Here is a 23,314-nt window from a genome sequence, read left to right as displayed (position 1 = left end):
ATGTTACGTACGTAGGTTACATGTGCGGTTCGGTAGCGAATGCAATCTTTAAGCTTTGTTAAGCTTTCCGGTAAAGAAGAAGTTAGTCATAGTTTATATCAGAGAAGCTACTATGCCATATTAAGTGCGTAGTAATCAAGAAATTAAGAAGAATCTTTTATGTCGTACTGTAATACGTTAATGTTTACGTGTAAGATTTGGTAGTGAAACCAGTTACATACGTAACATGTTCGGTTCGGTAGCAACGCAATCTAAGCTTTTTAAGCGTGCCGGTAAAGAAGAGGTTAGCCTTAGGTTAACTCAGAATCCGCTACGGTATACATTAATTATAGAAATTAAGTAGATTCTTTTATGTCTAATGTAAAAATACGTCATTGTTTACGTGTGAGATTTGGTAGTGAAACCACTGTCACATACGTAACGTGTGCCGTTCGGTAGCGAACGCAATCTTAATCTTTGTTAAGCTTGCTGGTAAAGAGGAGGTTAGCCTTAGCTTAATCAGAGAAGCCGCTATGGTATAGAATAATTATAGAAATTAAGAAGATTCTTTTATGTCTACTGTAAAAAGACATCAATGTTTACGTATGAGGTCTGGTAGTGACACAGTTTACATATGCACGCGTGCGCGGTAACGAACGCAATCTGTATGCTTCGAAAAAGCGTCCTCGTAAAAAAAAAAAAAAAAAAAAAAAAAAACAAGAGGTTAGCTTGATATTAAACTCAAGAGATGCTGGTACGTAATGGTATAGTAATTAAAGACATTAAGAAGATTCTTTTACTTATGTGTACGTATATATGTACCATGCAGTACCATAATAATTGTCAAAGTCCAATAAGCTTGAAACCAGCCCTGATATTGGACAATTTGCCGTAAAGACGCACCTTTTTTTATAAGGACATTTATGAAACAAAATCGTTAGTATCATAACATTACATTTACTGAAAGATAATTTTCAAGCGATTTTGTATACAGTATTGCAGTCGACTCCGTAAAAGATTTACCATAAATTAATATCGAATGTAAATGTTTTCTAGGCTTATAGCGAGATATGGTTTCTTTACTACCATAGTCCCGATATAAACCACCAGGGCTGCGCTATGGTTTGTTTACATCCTTAAATGCCGACTTACTGTAGGCAAATTTTTGCAAGTTTTTGATAAATATAGATTGGGTTTAATTTTAATAGTTTATTAATTTACTGTAATAATTAGACTTGCTTTTCAATGCTTTTATTATGTTAGCAACACGTTTTATGCCTACCCACTACACTACATTCTACTTACTATTTACCTAGGTAGCCTATGGAGCTTGGTCAACAATCGGTTGGACACAGGGTAGTTTTCTTTTATACTGTATATTACACATTTAAAATTATAAATATACGTTTAACATGATATTTATTTAACTTTTAACTTATTTAGTTGTAATTTACATGTAATGTATTGTATAAAAAGGCAAGGTTAGGTAATAACTGATGGTCAAGAGCGGATTAATCCATTTTCAGTTATTTCTTATGGGAAAACTTGATTCAGTTCTCGAAATAATCGAATTTCGACGCTCCTTCTGGAACGAATTATCGTCGAGAACTGAGGCTCTACTGTATATATATATATATATATATATATATACACACACACACACACACAGAGGCAGTCCTTGGTTATCAGTGATCCGGTTTTATGGGGCTTGTCTAGCGATGAAAATCGGTGCAAATATGCACCTGCTTCTGCTTATCGGCACCAATAGTAATTGGTATTTGTGCCAATCTCCGGTTATCAGCACCAAAAATTGCCGATCTCCAGTTATCGATACCAAAAATTTCTTATCTCCAGTTATTGGCACCGAAAATCCACAATTTTTGCTTACCACCATACTGTCAGAAAAGAACCCACCCCCCCAAAATAACTGGGGGACTGCCTGTATTCAATATTATACTCGCTGTATTTACATTGGCAAAAGCATTTTAAAACTTAAACGGTCAAAACAAAAAGTTCTCATTTGATTACGTTTTCAGTTTTTTTAGCAATTAAATTAACTGTAAGGTCATTTTAAGAAAAACTTTTAGAAGTGTCTTCTATGAAGGTCTTTGAGATTTCACACATATGAATACACATCTAAATAACAATTCATTCTTACAAGCTTGAAAAAACTGAAGTAACAATTATGCATACAAAAAGATATTAGAAAAAATAAGTCTAAAATCTTGCAACTTACCTGGAACTTAGGCTTAGTAAAAGTCGAAGTGATGGACTTGGGAACTGTCGGAGCTGACAGCGTACACACAACAGATTTATTTGCTTCTGAAGTTGCATTAAGGGAAATGTCACTCAGACCGTATGCTAATGGACCACTTTTAATAAGAGGTTCAATAACAGCACTAGAAGGACCCCCTACAGCTAAATTCAAGGGCTTGGTAGGTTTCCTGGCTTCCTTAGCTTGGACGTTTATCACATGATTTCCAATCATAATGGGCTGCAAAAGTAAAGTTAACCGATTCATCTTTGCTCTTTACGTTGTTAAGAATTTATCAGCCAATTAATTTTCGTAAGTGTGATAAGCAAGATATAAAAAAATAAAAAAACCATGACTTAAGAAAACCTTTCATTTTCTGATGAAGGGCAAAAATACAAGATTTGATCAAAATAAAATTAATTGAAAACAAAGCATTCCTCTGGCCAACAATTGCTGCCTAACTTACCCCATACTTTAGGGCTTTTTCTTGGTCCTCAGCATTACGGAATGTGACAAATCCATACTTAGGAACTGCTTTTCCATCAGGGGTAAAGCCTTTGTCATACATGGTTACTCCCACTACTTCACCAATAAGATCGCTGAAGAGTCGCTGCCATGCACAACATATACAAAATTTCATGCATCAGACAATTGCTATTAATACAGGATAAACACTAAACTAATGTAACACTAACAGCAAGTTAATACAAAACACACTAAATACAAAACTTAAAAGCTTTTACCTTACATTTACTCTAACAGTTGATTTAATCCTTTAACAATACAACACATTAACACACAAAACTTTAGGGGCACAATTTTAAATTGGTCCATTGGATTTTTAAATATTTTCAGCTACCACAAGCACAATTCTTAATAGGAAATCATTAAACAATGGTAAAATAACTAAAATTATTGACTAGCTGAACTTAAGAATAATTTATTCTTTCAAACATCTCTCATTAACCTCTTGGCAAATAAAATTGTTTCAACCATCTGTCTTTCCAAGATTAATGATAGTTATTTACAGTCTTCTCCAAAGGAACAACTTTCATGTAACACAAACATTCTCTCCTTTGAAACAAAAAAACTTAAATATAGAATGGTCTGGTTAAACTTTGAACATAATTCTACAGCTATGTACATTTTGCATACCGATTGATATACTAGTATCCACAGTTTTACCATGAAGATGCAAGGTCTAAAGTCAACTTCATGTGTTTCCCACTATTTCATGGCTAGAAACTCATTCTATATGCTAACATGATCATTAGCATAATCAAATACAATCCACAGAAAAAAATATCAGTCTTTCTGAAAGGTCAAAAATTACACTTTTATAATGAAATAAGGTTATGTATACATACTTACCCAGTAATTACATAACTATTAGTTTCACTCATTCGGCAGTTAAAATTTCTAAATTCTTCGGGTCACGCTAGTATGTTTTTTGGGGTAGATGACTCGTGGCCCAAACCCCTCTTTTGGGGAGAGAGGTACAACTTTGCAAAGAGCTTCAATTTGTTTATGCTCTTATGTCCATTGCGAGGGGAGGAGGGAGGGCTCTGGTCATGTAATTACTGGGTAAGTATATATAAAACCTTATTTACATGTATAGTAACTAACCCAGTAATTATATAACTGATTCCCAGTGATATAAGGTGGGTTGTATGGCCCTATCTACTTCCAAAACATTATTAATGGTAATGATTTTAAGCATTGAAAATTTTGCTAACATTGATTCAATGTTTGTTGTCCTCTTGCCAGATAAGAGAGATGCGCAGGTAAATAATGCCTGTGGTTGGCACTTTTGCTTCCTACATTTCTTCTCCCAACACCACACCAGCCACATAAAATGGACCCAAGGTATTGCATTTATCATAAACTGTTTCAACATCCCTTAAGTAATGTGTAGCAAAAACCAACTTACAATTCCAAAAAGTTGACTATAAGACAGAAGGGACAAATTTCTTTTAAATCCAATGAAGTAGATACTGCCCTTATTTCATGGGCTTCGCCTTTGCATGAGAAAAAAATGTTAGGGCACTTTTAAAAGTAGGGCATGAAGGGTTCTTCACTGAACACCACAAAGATTGTTTAAGGTCCCACAAATTCCCTTTATTCTATAAAGGTAATGCTTAAGAGCCCTTACAGGGCAGAGAGTAGTTCCTTTTTCATTTGAACTCCAAATCTTAGTTAAACTTCTAATTGTAAATGAGCGAAGCCAGATTTTAGACAGTGACTCGTTCTTTCCCAGGAACCCTAAGGAAAAAGAACATACTACATTCCCTTGGAAGAATGCCGACTCTATTTTTCAGGGCATGAATCTCACTGCCTCTTTTTGGTTGCCAAAACTACCAGGAAAAAAAAAGTCTTCTTAGTCAAGTCCCTCAGGGAAATTGACTGCATGGGTCCAAAACGGGGACTGGATATCCCATCTGAGAACAATATCCAAGCTCCAAAGTACTAATGGTGTCTCATTTTGTTTGGTACTAGCATCAAAAGATTTGATAAGGTGCAACAAATTCTGGTTCATGGGCAAATCTGTTCTCTATGACAGAACTGAAAGCTTAAGGGGGCTGGCTGGTACCCTCATATATGGGGGTGGAGCTTTGTATGGCAATGGAGAATACGTATACAAAATACTCCATCAAAATTTCTCTTACTTTCATAGTTACAGGGTAATTAGTTAAAGTAACTCAATAAGCCAGAAACAGATACATACAAGAAAATGCAGTATTTCTTCTGTTATTGTAAATTTTGATTAATTATTGTCAAACAGACTGTGAGCAATGGCATCTGTAGAGATTTCATAGGTCACAAGAAGGGAAGTTATAAGTTTACCACCCTTCAGTGTGAGCAGAAACATGAGAGAGGGTACACGTTCGAGTTTCACCTGACATTTGCTTGCTTTTACATCTGTTTTTCTTTGTTTCAGCAAGAATTTCATTATGCCAAATAGGATAAGACAAGCAAAACATCTTGCTAACATACAAAAGAAGAAAATTCGTTCTAATAAGAGTTCAGAAGCTATAATATCAGCGATATTAGCCGAGTTAGTGAAGGAGAGTGTGTGTTGCGTAGGAAGGTGTGTCCCATCTTGCCTGACGTGCAGTGCCCCAGGCTACACTCTTTCAACAAAGGGTTCTTTATTTATAATAAATAACAGTTTTGGTTCATTAATACCCAAAAAGGAATATAAAATTCATAATAATCATGATTTATTAACATTGTCTTTGTAAAAAGAGAGCACACGTTCGAGTTTCAGCTCTGAGCAATCTCATGACAGTTTGTAACCTGTCAGGGCCAGAGAATACAAGTTTTGATGACACTGCCTGAAGTGCAGCTGTTTGAAAAGCTGTTGCTTATGTGGTAGCAACTTCGGAAAGTCCAACTGGGAACCACTCTTTTTCTGATCAAAATGTTGCTATCAAGATCATTGAGAAATTTCTGCACAAGTCCAAAATTTGTTCAGTACCTGTCTCACCATAATGAATGGTGGAAAAGTGTAATGTTTTTTGTCTGTCCAGACCTGCAACATGGCATCTGTTACCCATGCTAGGGGATCCAGAACTGGGGAACAGTACAATGGGAAACGATGGTTTCTGGAAGTTGCGAAGAGGTGTAATACTGGTTTTCCCCATAAATTCCATAGGTCTTGGCATACTACAGTCTAAAGTCTACTTCGTGGGGAGGACTTGTTTCTGGCGTCTCAACCCGTCTGCCATGACACTTGAGTCTTCCTTGAATGAAGTGTATCACTACTCGTGTCGTTCTGGTCCAACCAAAGGAAGAGGTCCTTCGCTGTTTTGTACAGCAAGTATAGTGTGTTCCCCCCTTGTTTTTTATGCAAGACAGGGCAGTTATACTGTCTATGTGGACTGCCACTGTCTTGCTGCACACCTCCGAATGGAAGAAAAGAGGCTTAAGTGAATCACCTTTAGTTCCTTGACATTTATATTTCAAAATCTCTGCTATAGGGACCATGTCCCTGAGGCTTATTTTTTCCCCTGGAAGTGCTCCCCAGCTTAGATCTGACGTTTCTGAGACTTCTAGCCTGGGGTTCAGAAGGAAGAGAGACTTTCCTTCTGATAGTCTTCAGCAGTTACACCAATGCAGGTCCCTCTTTTATTTCCTCAGTTACTGGAAACATAAACAAATCCAGGAAGATCTTCCTGTTCCAGCTGACCTTGAATAAAATGGCAGGGGTCTCATGTGCAGTCTGCCCAGGGAAACAAACTGTTCTATAGAGGAAAGGTGCCCATGAGACTCATCCATCTGTTGGCTGAGCATTCGTTGAGAGCCATGATCTTGTGCACCTTCTTCAGGCAGGAACCTGTTCTCCTCAGGAATGGGAGAGCCCTAAAAGCCTTAAAGTCTATCCTCATCCCGAGATAATGTATCTCCTGAGAAAGTGACAGCTGTGAGTTCTGTACATTTATGAGAAAACCCAACTAATGAGCCAAAAGTAGAGTACTTCAAAGGTCCTCTGCAAATAGTTCTCTCGATCTGGACTGTAGGAGCCAATCGTTGAGGTAAAGGGATATACAGTAATACCTCGAGATACGAAATTAATCCGTTCCGAGGCGCCTTTCGTATCATGGGTTTTTCGTATCTTGGACCACATTTTACATGTAAAATGGCTAATCCGTTCCAAGCCCTCCAAAAACACCCCAGTAAATTTCATAATAAAGCTAAATTGACCTATAAACAATGATATACTACAACAATTTGGACCATTCAATGCCTAAATTAAGAATAAAAATGCAAAACCTGTAAATAAAGTGTATATTAGTGTACAAGAAATATTATTACTGTAACGTAAAATGTGGAAGCTTACCCTTCGAGTGAGGCTATCTCCGAAAGTGGCGGCAGAGGAGGAGGACAAACGGCAGATACGTACACTTAACTTTATGAAACACACAAAAAAATGTCAGAAAAAACAAACTAATCTTTACAAAACACATTAACAAAACTGTAACACTTAACTTTACAAAAAACTCAAAATAAAATTTATTGTCTTTTTTTGATTTTTACATTTCTTTTTACTTTTTTATACTTTACGTAATTTCAATTTCTTCACCACCGAATGGATGCCAGTCCGTTTACGGAATTTTTCGAACCACCCATGAGAAGCCTTGAACTCAGGGGTTGCCGTTAATGTCCCCTCTCCGCCGTCGTCTTCGGCTTGGGCAATCAAATCACCGAAAATAGCGCTGGCCTTCTGGCAGATTGCCGTCTCGGTTATCTTATCGCCATCGATTTCTTTGTCCTCGATCCATACAAGCAGCAGCCTTTCCATTTCATTATGCACATGGCTCCTCTTGTTGGACAAAATAGTCACGCCCTTGGAAGGTGTACCTGCTTTGATAGCTTCCTTCTGCTTAAGGATGGTGCCTATCGTCGACGGATTTCGGCCGTATACCTTAGCGATCACACTCAACCGCAAGCCAGCTTCATACTTTTTTATTATCTCCATCTTTGTCTCCATAGAAAGCATTCTCTTCTTTCTGTGAACTTCAGCAACTTTCTTGGGACCCATGACTATATGTACTGTACATAATTAAGTTACGTATGTAGTACATATACTAATTAGGTTCTCACAACACGATAAAGTAGCACAACGAAATCACTAACGAATTTACGTTACTAAACGAAATCGTTGGACCGAACGAATGCCGCATGCGTACGATAAAGATTCTGGTACAAGGTGGCCGGGGTAGGGATGCCATCACGTACGTACGTATAAGATGCATGATGGGAGGGATGCTGTCCAATAGGAGAGAAGGATCTCATGGCTTGGCTAGCATCAGGAACCAATGGGAGAGCAGGAGGATGGTGGCGAGTCTACTAGAACTAAGGTGGCGGCGCGCGGCGCAAGTTTCAAAATTGCTATCAGGCGAATCTCGGACTTTCAGAAACCTTTCATATCTTGAAAACTTTTCGTATGTAAAGCAGTAAAATTTTTCGTGTCAGCTTTCGTATCTCGAGTTTTTCGTAAGTTGAGCCTTTCGTATCTCGAGGTACCACTGTACTGAATCCCATTAGATCTTTGCATGGGGAGCAAAGACTCTGGTAAAGACCAGGGGAGCCGTTGAAAGACCGAAACACAGGGCACAAAACTGGAACACCTTGTTCTTGAAAACAAAACTGAGGTACCTCCTCGAGTTTGGTTTTATAAGGATGTGAAAGTATGCATCTTGCATATCTATTGACGACATGCAATCTCCCTGGTGAATGGATGCTAGAACTGTCTGATTTGTTTCCATTTTGAATTTTGTCCTTTGGCCAAAAATATTTAGAGCTGAAATCTAGTACACGACTCCAGCCTCCTGACAACTTAGGGACTACAAGCAGTCTGTTGTAGAAACCTAGAGAATAAATGTCTGTCTCTCCATAGCCTCTTTCTTGATGAGACACAACTTCTGCGATAGGGCAACAAACCTCTTTGGACCTGGTGAGTAAACTGTCAATGCAAAAGGCATGCTGGTTAGAGGAGGATTCCGAATGAAGGGTATGTTGTGACCCTCCTCTGGACATGTACTATCCAAGGTTCTGCACCCTTCTTGCTCCTACTTGTGTACAGAGAACCTTGTCTTCACTTCCTAGATGAAGCAGACTTCTTAATGCTGCACGGCATAAAACGGGTGCTAGATCATGATCTATAGTTTGCCCTTGCTAAAGCTCTCTAAAGTCCAGTTGTGGATGTTTTTGATGGATTAATTAAGAATTCTTTGTAAATGATTGAAGGAAGCCTACACTCTTTAAGAGCTTTAAACTTTCAACCCTTTCCAATTAAATCTTGGTCTACATGCATACACAATGTTTTTTATTACTAACCCTTCTGGTATCATGTAAATAAGAGGTACTGTCAAAAAGACTTAATAAATGTAACATTTCTCTATTCTTACCTTTTTCTCCCTTTCTCCTCCTTAATAATTATGGTTAACATTAGTTTACAACAGATTATCTCTTATTTGTTTATTATTAACAAAATAGCTGTACCTGTCTCAGGCACACTTTCTTTTACTTTATTCCCAAATCTAGTTTTGTCCTCTACCAGTCATCTAATATATATGTCCAGTTTGTGTGGAATAAATAAATGCTAGTTTTGTCCTCTACCATTCATGAAATATATAAATATACTGTTCGTACAGAATAAACAAACTACTATACATCTAAATAAATTGGGGGGGAAGGCTGAGGGAGTTTATATAAGGCATGTAAGGTAAAGTCAATTCTAAGACACAAAATGGAGTTAAGTCATGATGTTGACAGGCAAAAGATTTTGCCAAATTGAAAAATTATAAAAAACAAAATTTTGTGTTGGTCCAGTTAGTACTTTACACCTATATATACATAATGCCTTCAACTATGTATGTGATGTTTCCCCAATTATGAATATTTCCTGATGAATTATTGCTGCCCTCTATATGAAAGATTTTAAAATTGTAAAAAATAATTCACTCTCAAACCTATTTGCTCATTTGTAAAATGCTTGCATTTTCTGGTACTATCTGATTTATGCCCATAGTCGAACCAAAATCTTGTGGCGGATGACAGGAGGTGTAATCAGAATGCTTCATATTTGAATCTAAACGTTTAGGAAGTTTTACCTTGTAGACAAAAGGAGAAATACAATCAGTTTATTGGGAAAACCGGATTAAGTTCTGTACTGGATGGTGCCTGACCAATCCCTCCGCCCACACTTTTTTTTCTTCTTCATTATTGTAAATTTACAGGGCGAGTCGAGTGAGGGACATTGTACATGTACAAAATGCTGATATATATATATGAAGATGAAAGACCAAACGAATTTTATGGCTTTACAATGATGAGTTTCGTTTCTGGCTTTTTTTTCTTTTTCCTTATAAATTTACAGGGTGAGTCGAGTGAATGACATTATACATATACAAAATGCTGATTTACATAGACGAAGATGAAAGACCAAATTAATTTTAGGGCTTTACAATGACAAGTTAAATCCTAATCATGCAAGCTGGAATTTCAGTCCTTACTGAGGTGACCCCAGTACCCAATAAAATCTTTCAATAAGATAAACTTGGCTTATAGGGAGTTTGGAGGCAGCCTTTTTCTGGGATAGACAGTGCAATTAAAAGATTATAAAAGGTTATCGTTTATCAAATCTCTACATCTGTATCTGTATGCTGCAAAGGGTCACCCATACCTTGCCTTTGTGTTTCTTTGATAGACTGTCATTTTAGATGTTAAAGTATAGAAAAAGTCTTTTCAAGATTCTAAGATTGCCAGGGTGGGGCCGGGAAAAGAATGTAACTTTGCCAGATCTATTTATCTTTTTAAATCTCAGCCTTGTTTATGACTTTACCTAAGATCTGTCATTTACTGTACTTCGTTTTCTAAAGAAACTAAGAGTAAATTTTGGTTGTTCTTAATGATTTTCCTTTCTGTGTGTTTTTTGAAAATAGCAATCACAGATCTTGTAATAATGCCATAATGTCAAGCTATATGATTATTGTCCATATTCCACTTTAGCAGTTATTTATATATGTATGTGTACTAATAATTCCTTTTCTGTTTATATGCGCACACACAAACACACAAGCAAAGGTTACTTGAGGTTGCATTTAGAAGAAATTAAAACAAAATCTGGGATAAAAATATGGAGCGAACACTCCATCTATGTGCTTAGTCTCCGCCATTTAATCAGCATTTACCACTGAGGTTTTAGGTTTCAGAAGGTCAGTTTCGTTAAGGGCAAAATGACCAAAATGCCCTTAACGGTGAACGATATATTACGGGATAAAACCCGTCGACCGCCACGACAATTTGGCTTGACTATGGTACTATGCACTGCCAGACCAAAGGAAACTTATGTAATTGTATGAATGCACTGATGGATTACCAAAATGAGAAAGTTACCCGGAAACATGGAATAAAAAAAGCTTTCAGGCTATAAATATCCATTTGGCCTTGTAATGACAAAATGAGATATATATGAACTGTAATATTATAAAATAGTTTAACCAGACCATCAGGGTTCTCCACTGATTTGCCCATAATATATACACAAAAGTTATATGAAAGTCTTCACTGACGTTTACTAAGACTGAAAAACTTTGATATTTTTCATAGAATGGAGAATGGTTGAAGAAGGGCAATAAAATTCCATTGTACATGCATGTTTTAACATGAAAGTTAAAACCTGATATTGGACACAAAAGTTTCCGATATAGAACTGTTATAATAACTATCATCTGACTGTTTAAAAACATTAACTAAACAAGGTATCGAACATGCTATGTTTGTAACATTTTCTGGCCTTATAAATTACTGTACCTTCAAAGACGTCAAATCTTCCCAAAATATATTCAATCACATAGAAAACAAAACTTCCAAATGTAACTGCTTCTAATCAATATGATACCCATCCACTTCCTACACTTAGGTACTAATCGCTTTCTCAAATTCTAGTCTTTGATTACTTTTAGAACACATTTAAAGATGCAACCCCACCTCATAAACTATGAGTGCAACCAGTCTTACCTGGAGTTTTCAAATGAAATCTAACCTTACTCATGATGAATGTTTTCAAGATTATCAGTTCTTTAATAACAAAAATTAAATTGAAGAGAGAATACGAACAAAAACAAAACTAAATGGTAAAAGTATTTACCTTTATATCTGATTCTGTGCTTTCCCAAGGAAGTTTTCCGATGAATAACTTGTGTGAGTCTGGATATTTTTGAGTGGCTCCTGCATCTGTCTCTGTTAACAGTGTAAAAAGAATAATGCAATCAAATAAAAATTTCATCTGCTGCTAATCCTGAGTTTATTACCTTACAAGGGAGAGTCCATCCACCAGGTAATTTTGACCTATTCTTATCCTGTAAGGAATACTAATATTTTGAAGATAAATAATACTATACTGAAATCTATAGACTATCACAAGCAAGGAGGTTTTAGTCCTCTTATGTCCACTATCATGAGAATTTGTAAATAACACTATATCCATGAGTTAATAACACTAACAATACTAAAACCCTATTGGCAATTTTAAATCTCAACTTGAACTAGATGTCTCTTATGGTCAATATTTGAAATAAACTGCAATGTTCCTAAAATAAAAGACTAGAAACTTCAATTCCCACTAAAAATAGTTTTGTTGACAATTAAAATAAACAGATAAAATATAATAAAGACAGACACAAAATAATGACAGCAACTGATGATGTTTGTAGATTAGCTTTGTTATAAAATCAAAATTCTAAACACACTTACAGCTTACCTGTCACAATAACTTTTGGACCTGAAGCAACATTGCCTTTTGGAATAGCACCACCACTAAAGGCAGCTAGAGCAGGAACAATCTTTGGTAAACCTAAAGGTTTTTGAGGCTCAAATCCAGGAGGACCTTGTAACTTTTGGGTCACTATTTGAGGCTCAAGAGTGAATGCTGGTGTTGGTGATGCGATCATCGCTGGAGAACCACAAGCATACTGTCGTTCTGGAGCCAACTCATGAACACAATTCTGAACTAGCTTTTTGGCATTCTGAAATAATTTCCAAATTCACCATGAAAAAAGCAATAATCCCTACAACTTGATCATGTAATAGTTAAGTCAAAATAATTGTTTTTATTATAAAATAATGTTTCATACACACCTATTAATCATCTACAGCAACACAAACTACCACAGGTAAAGAATTTAAAGGTCTCTACTATATATGTGTGTGCCATATGGCCTAGGTCAGAGTGTAAGGATGGGAGGAGGGCAACCACTCCACAATTAATTTGTTAATATGAAATATCAGTCACATCACATGCCCAGTAATCATACTACATGAGCGGAGGGAGACTGAAGGTGTCAGGGCTTACTAAGACACTTGTCAGCGCTTACGCAACAAGTTCTTAGAGCAGGCTTGCAAGGAGACAAAGAAATACACACATTGATAACATCTTGTTAACTTAGCCTCTCCTGAGCTGATCCTGAAAAATATCACAGAAGCTTCTCGCAACGGAAGTTGCTTATGGGCATGCTCTGAGAGGGAAGTATGTACATAAGTTGGTTTGATAGGCGGAACGAGTGAAAGATAGATCTTGATTTCTGAAACAATTATGATTATTCCGAAGTGACGCCCATTGCTCAGAGGGTGTCCCGGTCTTGGACTCCTGCCAATTGCCAGTAAGGTGAGCACAAAAAACATTATTTACAGAGCCCTTTTGTATTTTGTTGTATTTGTCACAACAAATATATTTTACAGTGATCTCATATATTATTTTTGTGATGTGTGCATGGATTGGGTCATCTGTATTTTGCTACATTTTATTCTTATATTTCTCTGCTGTTTTATTCTTTTATATTTTGTTTGTGAATAATGTGGGGAAAATCCCAATTATTATTCCCTGTGCATACCTCTAAAAATGTCTTTTTTTCTCTTTGTGTCTCTAGATGTATCAGTGAGAGATCACAAGTAAACAGGAAACTTGACAATGTCACAGACATATATTAGAGTTTTTGGGACTTGTGTTTTTGAGAGTTTGCTTAATGGATTTAGAGGCATATTACCTTTAGTGGGAAATAACTCAATTAAAGATCTGATATCTTATGATTATCATTTATTTCAACTGAATTATATTCATTTTTCTGTTGGTTTTATTTAATAAACTTTAGTTTGATAGACGTGGGTTTCCTATGCTTTCTACTTACGTTTTAGAGAGAGAGAGAGAGAGAGAGAGAGAGAGAGAAATGGTAGACTTAAAGACTTGGTATTAGGTTTTTTCTTTTGAGACTCTGTACTGAGGTTAAAACCTTGGTAACACATGTGACCATTCCCCACTAGCACTGGGTGTGAAGCTGGGTTCCCTGGATAGCCTAAAATACTAAGAGATGAAGGTGATCATGCTTCCCATTGATCCACAATTGGTTTCAATAAGAAAGGAATAAAATGTTTAAGAGTTATACCTTTAAAACAGAATTTTGAGAGCATATTGGTATCTTACTGTTCCAGAAAAAAAGGCAGCAAACTTCAACACATGCTTTAGAAACAGGGACAAAGAATGAGCGATTGGGTGAATACAGAGCGCACCATATTTGCTTTTACCTTTGTGATAAATCAAAATAAGCAACACTAGAGCAGGCTCTCATGATTATCTGAAGGAGGCAGATGACTATTCTTAGATTAGTGTAACAAAACAGTGCAATTCCTGCATTTGCTGTAGATAAACTCTTAACTGCTCTGAGGGGAAAGGAATAAAGTCCACACTGTAAGAGGTCACAAACAAAGCAAGAAAAACAAAAGGTGCACACCACTCCAAGTCAGATGCACTGGAGGACTGTACTTGGGCAAATAAAATGTAAGGCGAGTGGGACAAAGAAGAGCCCAACATATAACCAGTTCTTCAGTAGAGTTATATTCTTAAACGATGAATTTATGGGGCTTGTGTAGTGATGACGATAACTGAATTTTTGGTGCTGATATGTGATGATCACTGCCGATCCTCGGTTATTGGTGCCGATAACGAGATCAGCGCTATTATCACCAATTTTCAGTTATTGTCACGCCATCAGGAATGGAACCCTCCACCAATAACATCTCTGTGAGCTCAACCATAACTCATTTATATTTTTATGCAAGCATGCTATTAATCAAATACCATCCCCAGACCTAATAGTTTTGTTGTCAATTAACCAGGCTACACAATGGTAGATGCAGTTAATGTTCTTCTAATACTACTGGAATGATGTGTCTGGGATTCATCCACTAAACAAGGGTAAGCTATATAAATAGTAGCCAGTAGACTGGAATGGAATGGAAAATAAATTTAGGCCAAAGGCTGAGCACTGGGACCTAGATCATTCAGTGCTTAAATAGGAATTCCGAGTAAAAGGTTTTAATGCTGTAACAGGAGAAAAACCTAACAGTTGCACAATAAAGAAACTGCTAAGATAGACGAAAGACAATATGAACAGAAGCACAATAAAAAGGAATGAAATAGGTTACAGCTAGGGGTCAAATTGACGCTGCAAGGGCTCTTGAGTAATGCCTACAGTGCATCACGTGAGGTGCAATGACACCACTAACCCCCTCCAGGGTAGTACATTGTACTGGAAAAATTAATTTTGTTCTAAATAAATCCTTTGGTATGTATAAACTTTGTCAATATGCACAAACATTTTGCAAACATTCTGAGCTTACTGTGTCTTGTCATTTAACCTGAAGAATAAGAGATAATAGCATTTTTACACAACCTATCTTGGAAATAAATTTAAAAAAAACTACACTATATGTACTCACAGGAACAATGCTAAGAAGTCGAGCTATGTTCATTTCTGGTATAGCAGGAATGCTTAAATCTCCTGGTGGCAGAGCATTAAGTGGACGTCCTTGGTTCACCATGTTTAAAAGTCGCTTTGCTTCCTCCTGCAAAAAGTAAAAAACATAAAAACAGTGCATTTTTACCCAACCACAACTTTAATGGATGGCATCCAAAACAAAAGCCAGTAACTAAAGATAATTTCCTAAATATTTTTGACCGTAGCCAAATTCTAGTATCTACAATCACACATCAGGCTAAATATATATGACATATGTGCTCCCAATGCTTTGCCCAAGATTTGTTACTCTTGACATCACAACACTTACCTTACCAACTTTTATATCAACAGCCTTTAATCTCAATAAGAAGAAAATGTTTACTTTTACTACTGCAAGACATCATAAGCCTAGTAACGACAAAAAAAGCCTACTTTAGAGCAACAATACTCTTCAAAGTAAAATTCCTCCTAGTGAATTTACCCCTTTAAGTATAGGAATATAAAGTAATAAAATTAAAGAAAATAGGTTTCAACAACTAATTTGAAGGAATGGCACAAAACGACTCCCAAGAGCTGGGTAACTTGTTTTTTTTTTTTAATCTTAATACAGTTGGAAACAGTAGCCTCACGTTCTGGCTTAAAAATCAAATGTCAAGAAGTTAAATAGTCCTCAGTTTCAGCATAATCTGTAAGTAAAGAATGTCTCATACCCTACACCTGTCATGATTCACAATAAATTCTGCCACAGAAGCAAGGGCAATTAAAACTTGCAATTCTTGTCACAAACCCTATAAAAAATAGGACTAAAGGGGACTTATCACACTGTAACAAAAAATCCCCAAAAGATACAAAACCTACTTACCAAAAATACTGCTTTGCATTCTCGTAAGCTTTTAATACTCTCATCCCATGCAATGATGGACCTTGAAATGGTAGCATGATCTGGGATTGAATCTTCCGATGCATACTGCAGCAGTTGCCTCATCCGTACTACCTCTTCAGTTAGTCGGTCAATGGTCCTGAGCAGAATATGCAAAATAATCGTGAAAAATTTTACGATATAAAAATTAAATTCCAACTAATTTTATCTACTACAGGGAAGCATCAGTATAATTTTTCGCGAATACATAAAAAATGCTGCACACTTATTGTTTTACAAATTTAACACATACATAAAAAATGCTGCACACTTATTGTTTTACAAATTTAACACAATGCATCTAAATTTTCTTCAAAAAGTTAAATCTGTAAAATCAAGCACTGGGCATTTGCAATTATTCACTGCTTTACAGCACGTATGATTTTCTAATCAGAAGAGAAAAGCACTCCCCAACTGTTGAAACATTTTGCTCCTTTTGTTGCAAAAGTAATTAAACACCCTCATGCCCTTTGGAATCAGGGATACAATCAAGTTAGAAACAACTTACTGTAAAAATTAAAATTTAATAGCCATGACACAAATATTGAAAATAATTATAGAAGGAAAAAGCAAAACACTATGATAAAGTTGTCTAAAATTATATATATAAAAAAAGGTAACAAGAATTCTATGGAATGTCATCCATAAAATAATGCATCCAAACTAAAGAAATAGAAAACACACATGCTCAGAGGAGTGCAAACAATTTTAATCAATATTTTGCTAGCAAAGAATATACTTGATAGATCAAATGAAAACATCTTCAAAACCAATCAGCTTTCCTGTCATTATTCACCAGATATAAATTCTAATTTCAACCAACTGATACAAAAATCGATTCTTCTTATAAGGTAATTAAAACCCAAAAAGCTCTTATAGATATGACTGGACTCCATTTTTTTTTAAATGACTCTTGCCCATGATAATTTTCTACATTCTGGTAAAACCTAAATTGTTACAGGTAGCTAACCTAACCCTGTAAATATCCTTACATAGTTCCTTTACAAGAGTGGAGATACAAAAACATCGACAATTAAAGACTCCTCTCTCTTTTGTTTGCAACCTCTAAAGTACTTTAGAAAACCATTTATACTGACTAATGAACATAGGTTTTATACCTAAAACTTTCAACAGAAACTACACTATCTAGGGTATCCAACAAAACACACACACTTCCATTATTTGCATATATTTTATGCTATAAAATTCTCATACATATTTTTCTGCATTTTCTCAATTTTTTTAGTCCTATAAACCAAATTATAAATGCAATCAACTCTGTAGGTTAAATGCAATGTACAGTGCTTGCCAAAATATTTGGCATGAAAGGGCCCGTTCCAAATAATTAGGAGAAAAATCACAATTTTTGTTAGTAAACTGTATTTTTCTTAACTATACAAACCTGAGGTCCTTTACATAAGGGATTACTTTCGGCGTAGCTGGAATTATGGCCGTTAAATTCTTGAAGAAGGTGGTTAGGCAGTAACTACTGTGTGGCAGGCGGGTAGGCTAGCCTGCCCGGATGTAAACATTACACTTTGCCTTTTGGCCCAGGTTCAGATTGAGGGGTGGCATGAGGTAGTCATGTATGTAAAGGACCTCAGGTTTGTATAGTTAGGAAAAATACAATTTACTTCTAAAAATTGTGATTTGTTCCTACATGATATGCAAACCCTTGGTCTTTCACATAAGGAAGACTCACTGATTGGTGGGAGGAATATGAGTGAGCCTCTAAAACTGACTGGAGTTCTACACACCTAGGCCACTCCTGGTCGTAAGAGCGAGGAGGAGTGCCCTGCCTCTGACAACTTGATCGGAGTATAGGAGCTGCATGATCAAGAGTCAGACTTCTGGGCCTTTTCGAAATGAGTGAGGAATCGTAACTCATCTGAAAATGGGCTGTGAAGAATATTTAGAGTTGGAAGCATTAATGCAAAGTTCTGGGAATGGTTTGCATTATTGCCAGTTACCTACCTCCCCTTGCTAGAGGAAGGAGTGGGATTGCTTCTATGATTCTGATAAGAAACATAAAAAGGTTAATCTATGTGTAAGCTTACTGCATCAATCGCCAGTGTAAGTTCAAGTCCTATCCTCAACCCGAAGGAAGAGGAGTGGAAGGACGAGGTGGGGAAGGTGGAGAGGCCAGTCACTCTCGCACCCTTCTTACCTCTAGAACTGCACACCATAGGCGAGATGCAACTTGTCCTCTTGAAGGAGCTGGGTACGCAAACACAACCGCAAGAATCCACCACCAGTCTAAGGAAATGAGGTTCCAAGGACCTGTGGGCAAGCCCGAAGGGAATGATGAATATGGTCGCAATGAGACCTTATCTATGTTTCTGCCTGACATATTCTTCAGAGTGATGACAAGTACCCATCCACTGGACTACCCAACTGCAGAGAAGTCTTTCACGGTCTCATAATATTCTACAGCAGATAAAGACACCGACACCATGGTGGGTGTTGATCCTTATGGGTTACAGGAACACGCCAATAGGACAAAGTAAAGACTGATCTGGATCAACCAATACAAAGTCCACAGCATAGCTCATGACAGTCTCGGACTCTTCAACAGCTGCCGACTGACTGCGCTCAGTGTGAGGCGAGCAGTCATGCATCCGAAACGTAGTCACATGACACTCACCTTTTGAAGGGTTATGCCGAGAAACCATACAAACCGTCTACCTTGTTCACCACCGATGTTGGGAGATGAGATGATGATTCTCTCAAGGCATGCGCCCATCAGACTATAGTCAATTGCCTTCTAGAGACTTAGGTCACTGATGGCAAGACAAAAGTTCTCATAGTAGTTGAACCTCAACTAAGGATAATCATAACTATACAAACCTGAGGTCTTTTACAATAGGAAGGTACTTAGCAGCGGCTGAACTGGTCGTAAGCTTTCGAACAAGGGGTTTGGTAGTTAACTACTTGTCCGGCAGTTAGCGGTACGCTCGACTGCGAGGCGAGGAGTCACTTTGCTTGAGGCCCAGGAAACGCAGAGTGAGGGGTGGCATGAGGTGGGACTATATGTAAAGGACCTCAGGTTTGTATAGTTAGGAAAAATACAATTTTCGACATTGATATTTGTTCTGATACGGAATACAAACCTTCGGTCCTTTACAATAGGAAGACTCACTTATTGGTGGGTGGAATCAGAGTCTTATGAACAGACTGGTGTTCGTCCTACCTTGGATTCCCTCCCTGGTTGTAAGAGCAGAGGGAGGGATCCTAGCCACTGCCCAGCTGATCGGGGTGTGCACCGCAGGATCAGTGGTCAGACTTCTGGACCAGATTTATAAGAGGGAGGCAAGCGTACCTCTTATAATTAGCAAAAAGCAAGAACTAGTTCCTACTTCAAGAGCCAAAGTAAAGTTATGGGTTTGTCTCTTGTTGGCTTCCACTACCCCCTTGTTGGGGAGAGGTGGATAAACACTTCTATCCCTACTGAAAGGGATAGAATGGGGCTCGGATGTGTAGCTTACCTGCATCGGCCTCCTGTTCAGCATAGTGACGACCGCGGCCCTCTGCCAACAGGTAGAGGGAAGAATGAAGGAGGACGATAAGCCAGTCACACACACTTTCACTCGTCCATACATACGGTCACACAAGGATGCCATGCTGCTCTGTCCACTCAGGTGCTGGGTAGACTACACAACTTATTGAGCAGCCACCACGGGTCCCAAGGAAAAGGTGTCCAAGGACCTGTGGGTGATATCCCGAAGGTAGAAAGTGAAGGTGGTCTGGTTGGGTGAGAACAGCGTCTCTACGCTGGGGAACCAGGTTGGCCCACAGGTTGGCTGTCTGGTGGGCCAGCTAGGCGATAGCCCTACCCCCCAGACTGACACAGTCTCACGAAAGCCGGGTCCCCTTCAGGGGTGATGCTCCCTAAGGAGGCCACGGTTTTCGACACTGTGAGGGACCACAGTTCGAGCCATGAGACTGCTTGGAATGCTGCCATTGCGGTAGACTCCAAGGCAAGCGCCGCCTGCTGTGAGAACCAGAGGTTCTCCGACAGGAGTTGCGGCAGACACACCCCCGGAGTTAGCCTGGCTAGCTCCAGGTTAACCTGGAGGCACGTAAAAGCGCCTCTGTCGCGGTAGAGGTGGAGGAAGGAGCTTAGCAGACCTACTGAACTGAAGAGAACCCTCCTGTCCACTTTGCCCAGTACGCTGTTAGCCAAGGCTGATCGAGGCAGACCGACCGCCGTCCTGGGTTCCTTCTTAGGTCCCCAGAACGCCTCCAAGCCCGATGTGGATTCGGTAGGTGAGAGCAGCGATCCTTCTCCGAGGTCGTTGTGCTGACGGATCAGCACAATTACCTATGCGAACGACCTCTGGATCTCGGGAGTGACTGCATCCTGTGGAGACGGACTGTCAAGCCCTTCCAACGAGAATGCCTACCGAGAACCTCCTCCTTCCACAGGAGGAACCACGACAGACCCCTCCTGGTCTCCTCCTACCACTTGCGCGTACGATCTGGTTGGTCTGAGGACTGTGCCAGGTTTGTAGGGCGTTGTGGCGGGATCGCGAGGGGCGCGCCCCTCGTGATTGCTCCTGATCGCCTCGCTCTGCCCGGTGAAGCCCGAAGAAGTTGAAGGGATCGGAGAGGCAGACCTGACGCTCTACCTGCGCCCACCAGCAGAGCCGGTGTGCTGAGGGGGCTGCAGGCAATCGCCAACCCGCAGTGGGGATCGGTCTGCAGGCCTGGTCGAGCGGCTGGACCGAGAACAGAGGCGACAGTCCCGAGCATCAAAAGAGCTGGTGCTGGTCCCCCTCTCCGCCCGGTCCCAGAAGGAGCGGTGGTCAGGGGACATGCAGAGCCCAATGTTGCGGTGGGAGCGAGGCCTATCCTCAAGGCGCGTCACGCCGCCTGGACCAGCCAAGGATGGTTCAGGGGACCGAGGGGACCGCTTCCTCACCTCAGCCCGAGAACGGTTTGGGACCGTCGCGTCAACCCTGGGTACCAGCGCGTCGCCGCGAGAGCGATACCTGGTCTGGTGAGAGTCGCCCGACCGACTCCCTCCAGTCTTCCGTCCCGTGCCTGGATCCTGGCGCTGAGAGAACTCGGATGCCTGGGTCTTGGCTGTTCGGTCACACTCAGTGACTTTCGCGAACGAGAGGCTGAGACGGTACCTGGCGCCGAGGCAGAACCTCTGGCGCCAGGTGAGGAGGTGCCGGTGCTAGCCGACACTCCTCCGGTCCCCGTCTTCTTCTTCCTTGCGGAAGGAGAGACAGGCCCCGTTCCCAAAGGAACAGGAGGACAGACGGAAGTCCCAACCGTCCCACCGGAGCGGGACGGGCCCTTAGAAGTCTCGTGCCGCTTCTTAGGGGGGGAGGAGGCAACCTTCTTCTTCTTCGGCTTTGGGGCCTTAGAAGTTGAAGGGGAAGCGGCAGCAGGCGGCGACGACAACGACGAAGAAGACGATGAAGAGGAAGACAACACCTTCCTCCTCTTCCTCAGCACCACCGTCAGGTCTTCCATTCAGGATGGAGCCGGGGCAGTTGCCGAAGCAACAGAACCCGACTGCACCTGTCCAGAAGGACCTGGGGTGGGAGCAGCAACACCACAGGCAGGAACGACGGCGGCAGGAATTGGTACCAGGGCTGGAGCAGCAACGAAATCAGGAACAGGAGGCGGGGCAGGAACCTGCGTATATACCAGGTGAGGCGGAGCAGCGTAGCCCGGCGTGGACACCGTCGTGGTGGTAGGCCCGTGCGTAACCGGCGTGGCCCCTCTTGCCAGATGACTAAGCAGCCCCTGGACCGTCAGTGTCCCTTGCAGCCCCAGCGAGTACTGGGCCCTACCGAGATCGTCCCCCGTGGTCAACAAGTCTGAGGGAGGAAAAGTCGGATAGATTAGTGGGGGGGTTCCCCCTCGCCAGGGGGGGGAAAAGTTCCCAGCCCGAGCAAACGGAGGACCCCCAAGTACAACTGGATGTTGGGGTATCTCGTCCCCTCCTCTACGCTCAACTGATCGAGGGAGGAGAGGGAGCAAGAAACCTCCCCCGAAGGGGAAGGAGCCATACGAGGGAGCTGAGCCGGAGGGAGAAAGGAGGAAGACATATCGACAACCAAGGGCATAGCCGGGGAGTCTTCCGACGACTCCTTAGCCGGCTTCCACGGCTTCTTCCTCCCCCCGTAGCGCTCCCACTGCGCCTCCGACCAAAAAATATGTGTGTCACAAGTCTCAGTGTGAGAGCATTCACGCCCTCTACACCGAGCACAAAAATCATGAGGATCAACCTCCACAGAAGAGCGGAAAGCCCCACACTTACGGCCCCCAATACCCGGGCATAGTCTACGGTTGATGGGGGGGAGAGGGGGGTTTCTCCGGCTCTTGTTGCATAATTTCCATAATAAATGAAAACAAAAACAGACACGCACTTACTTTTATACTTGCAAATACACACAAGTAAACGAAAAAGCGAAAAAGTCTTCACGCAGTGAAGCAAACCAAGCATACGACAGAAGCGGGCAGAGAGACGAAGAGCAGCACGTCCATCCACTAGCGCAGCCGAAAACAAAGTGACTCCTTGCCTCGCAGTCGAGCATGCCGCTAACTGCTGGACAAGTAGTTAACTACCGAACCCCTTGTTTGAAAGCTTACGACCGGTTCAGCTGCCGCTAAGTACCTTCCTATTGTAAAGGACCGAAGGTTTGTATTCCGTATCGGAACAAACTACAGTGGTACCTCAAGATACGAAATTAATCTGTTCCGAGGCGCCCTTCGTATCATGAGTTTTTCGTATCTTGGACCGCATTTTACATGTAAAATGGCTAATCCGTTCCAAGTCCTTCAAAAACACCACAGTAAATTTCATAATAAAGCTAAATTGACCTATAAACAATGAAATACTACAAC

General features: G+C 40.1%; 1 protein-coding gene across 10 annotated transcripts in view; it reads right to left on the bottom strand.

Moving 5' to 3' along the window:
- LOC135201401 (E3 ubiquitin-protein ligase TTC3-like) overlaps positions 1–23,314 on the bottom strand; it is a 409,740-nt gene that overhangs the window by 51,221 nt on the left and 335,205 nt on the right. For 9 of the 10 annotated variants that reach the window (XM_064230282.1, XM_064230284.1, XM_064230283.1 and 6 more), the window contains 6 exons: positions 16,394–16,550; positions 15,512–15,637; positions 12,501–12,765; positions 11,889–11,980; positions 2,700–2,843; positions 2,216–2,473 (listed from right to left, as the gene is read on the bottom strand). In XM_064230282.1, coding sequence (XP_064086352.1) covers positions 2,216–2,473; positions 2,700–2,843; positions 11,889–11,980; positions 12,501–12,765; positions 15,512–15,637; positions 16,394–16,550 — 1,042 coding nt within the window. The remainder of the gene's footprint in view (positions 1–2,215; positions 2,474–2,699; positions 2,844–11,888; positions 11,981–12,500; positions 12,766–15,511; positions 15,638–16,393; positions 16,551–23,314) is intronic. The other variant, XM_064230286.1, reaches the window with a different exon arrangement.

Source organism: Macrobrachium nipponense, chromosome 28 (assembly GCF_015104395.2).
Source record: "Macrobrachium nipponense isolate FS-2020 chromosome 28, ASM1510439v2, whole genome shotgun sequence".
Taxonomy (NCBI): domain Eukaryota; kingdom Metazoa; phylum Arthropoda; class Malacostraca; order Decapoda; family Palaemonidae; genus Macrobrachium; species Macrobrachium nipponense.
This window is presented reverse-complemented; position numbering and strand designations above follow the sequence as displayed.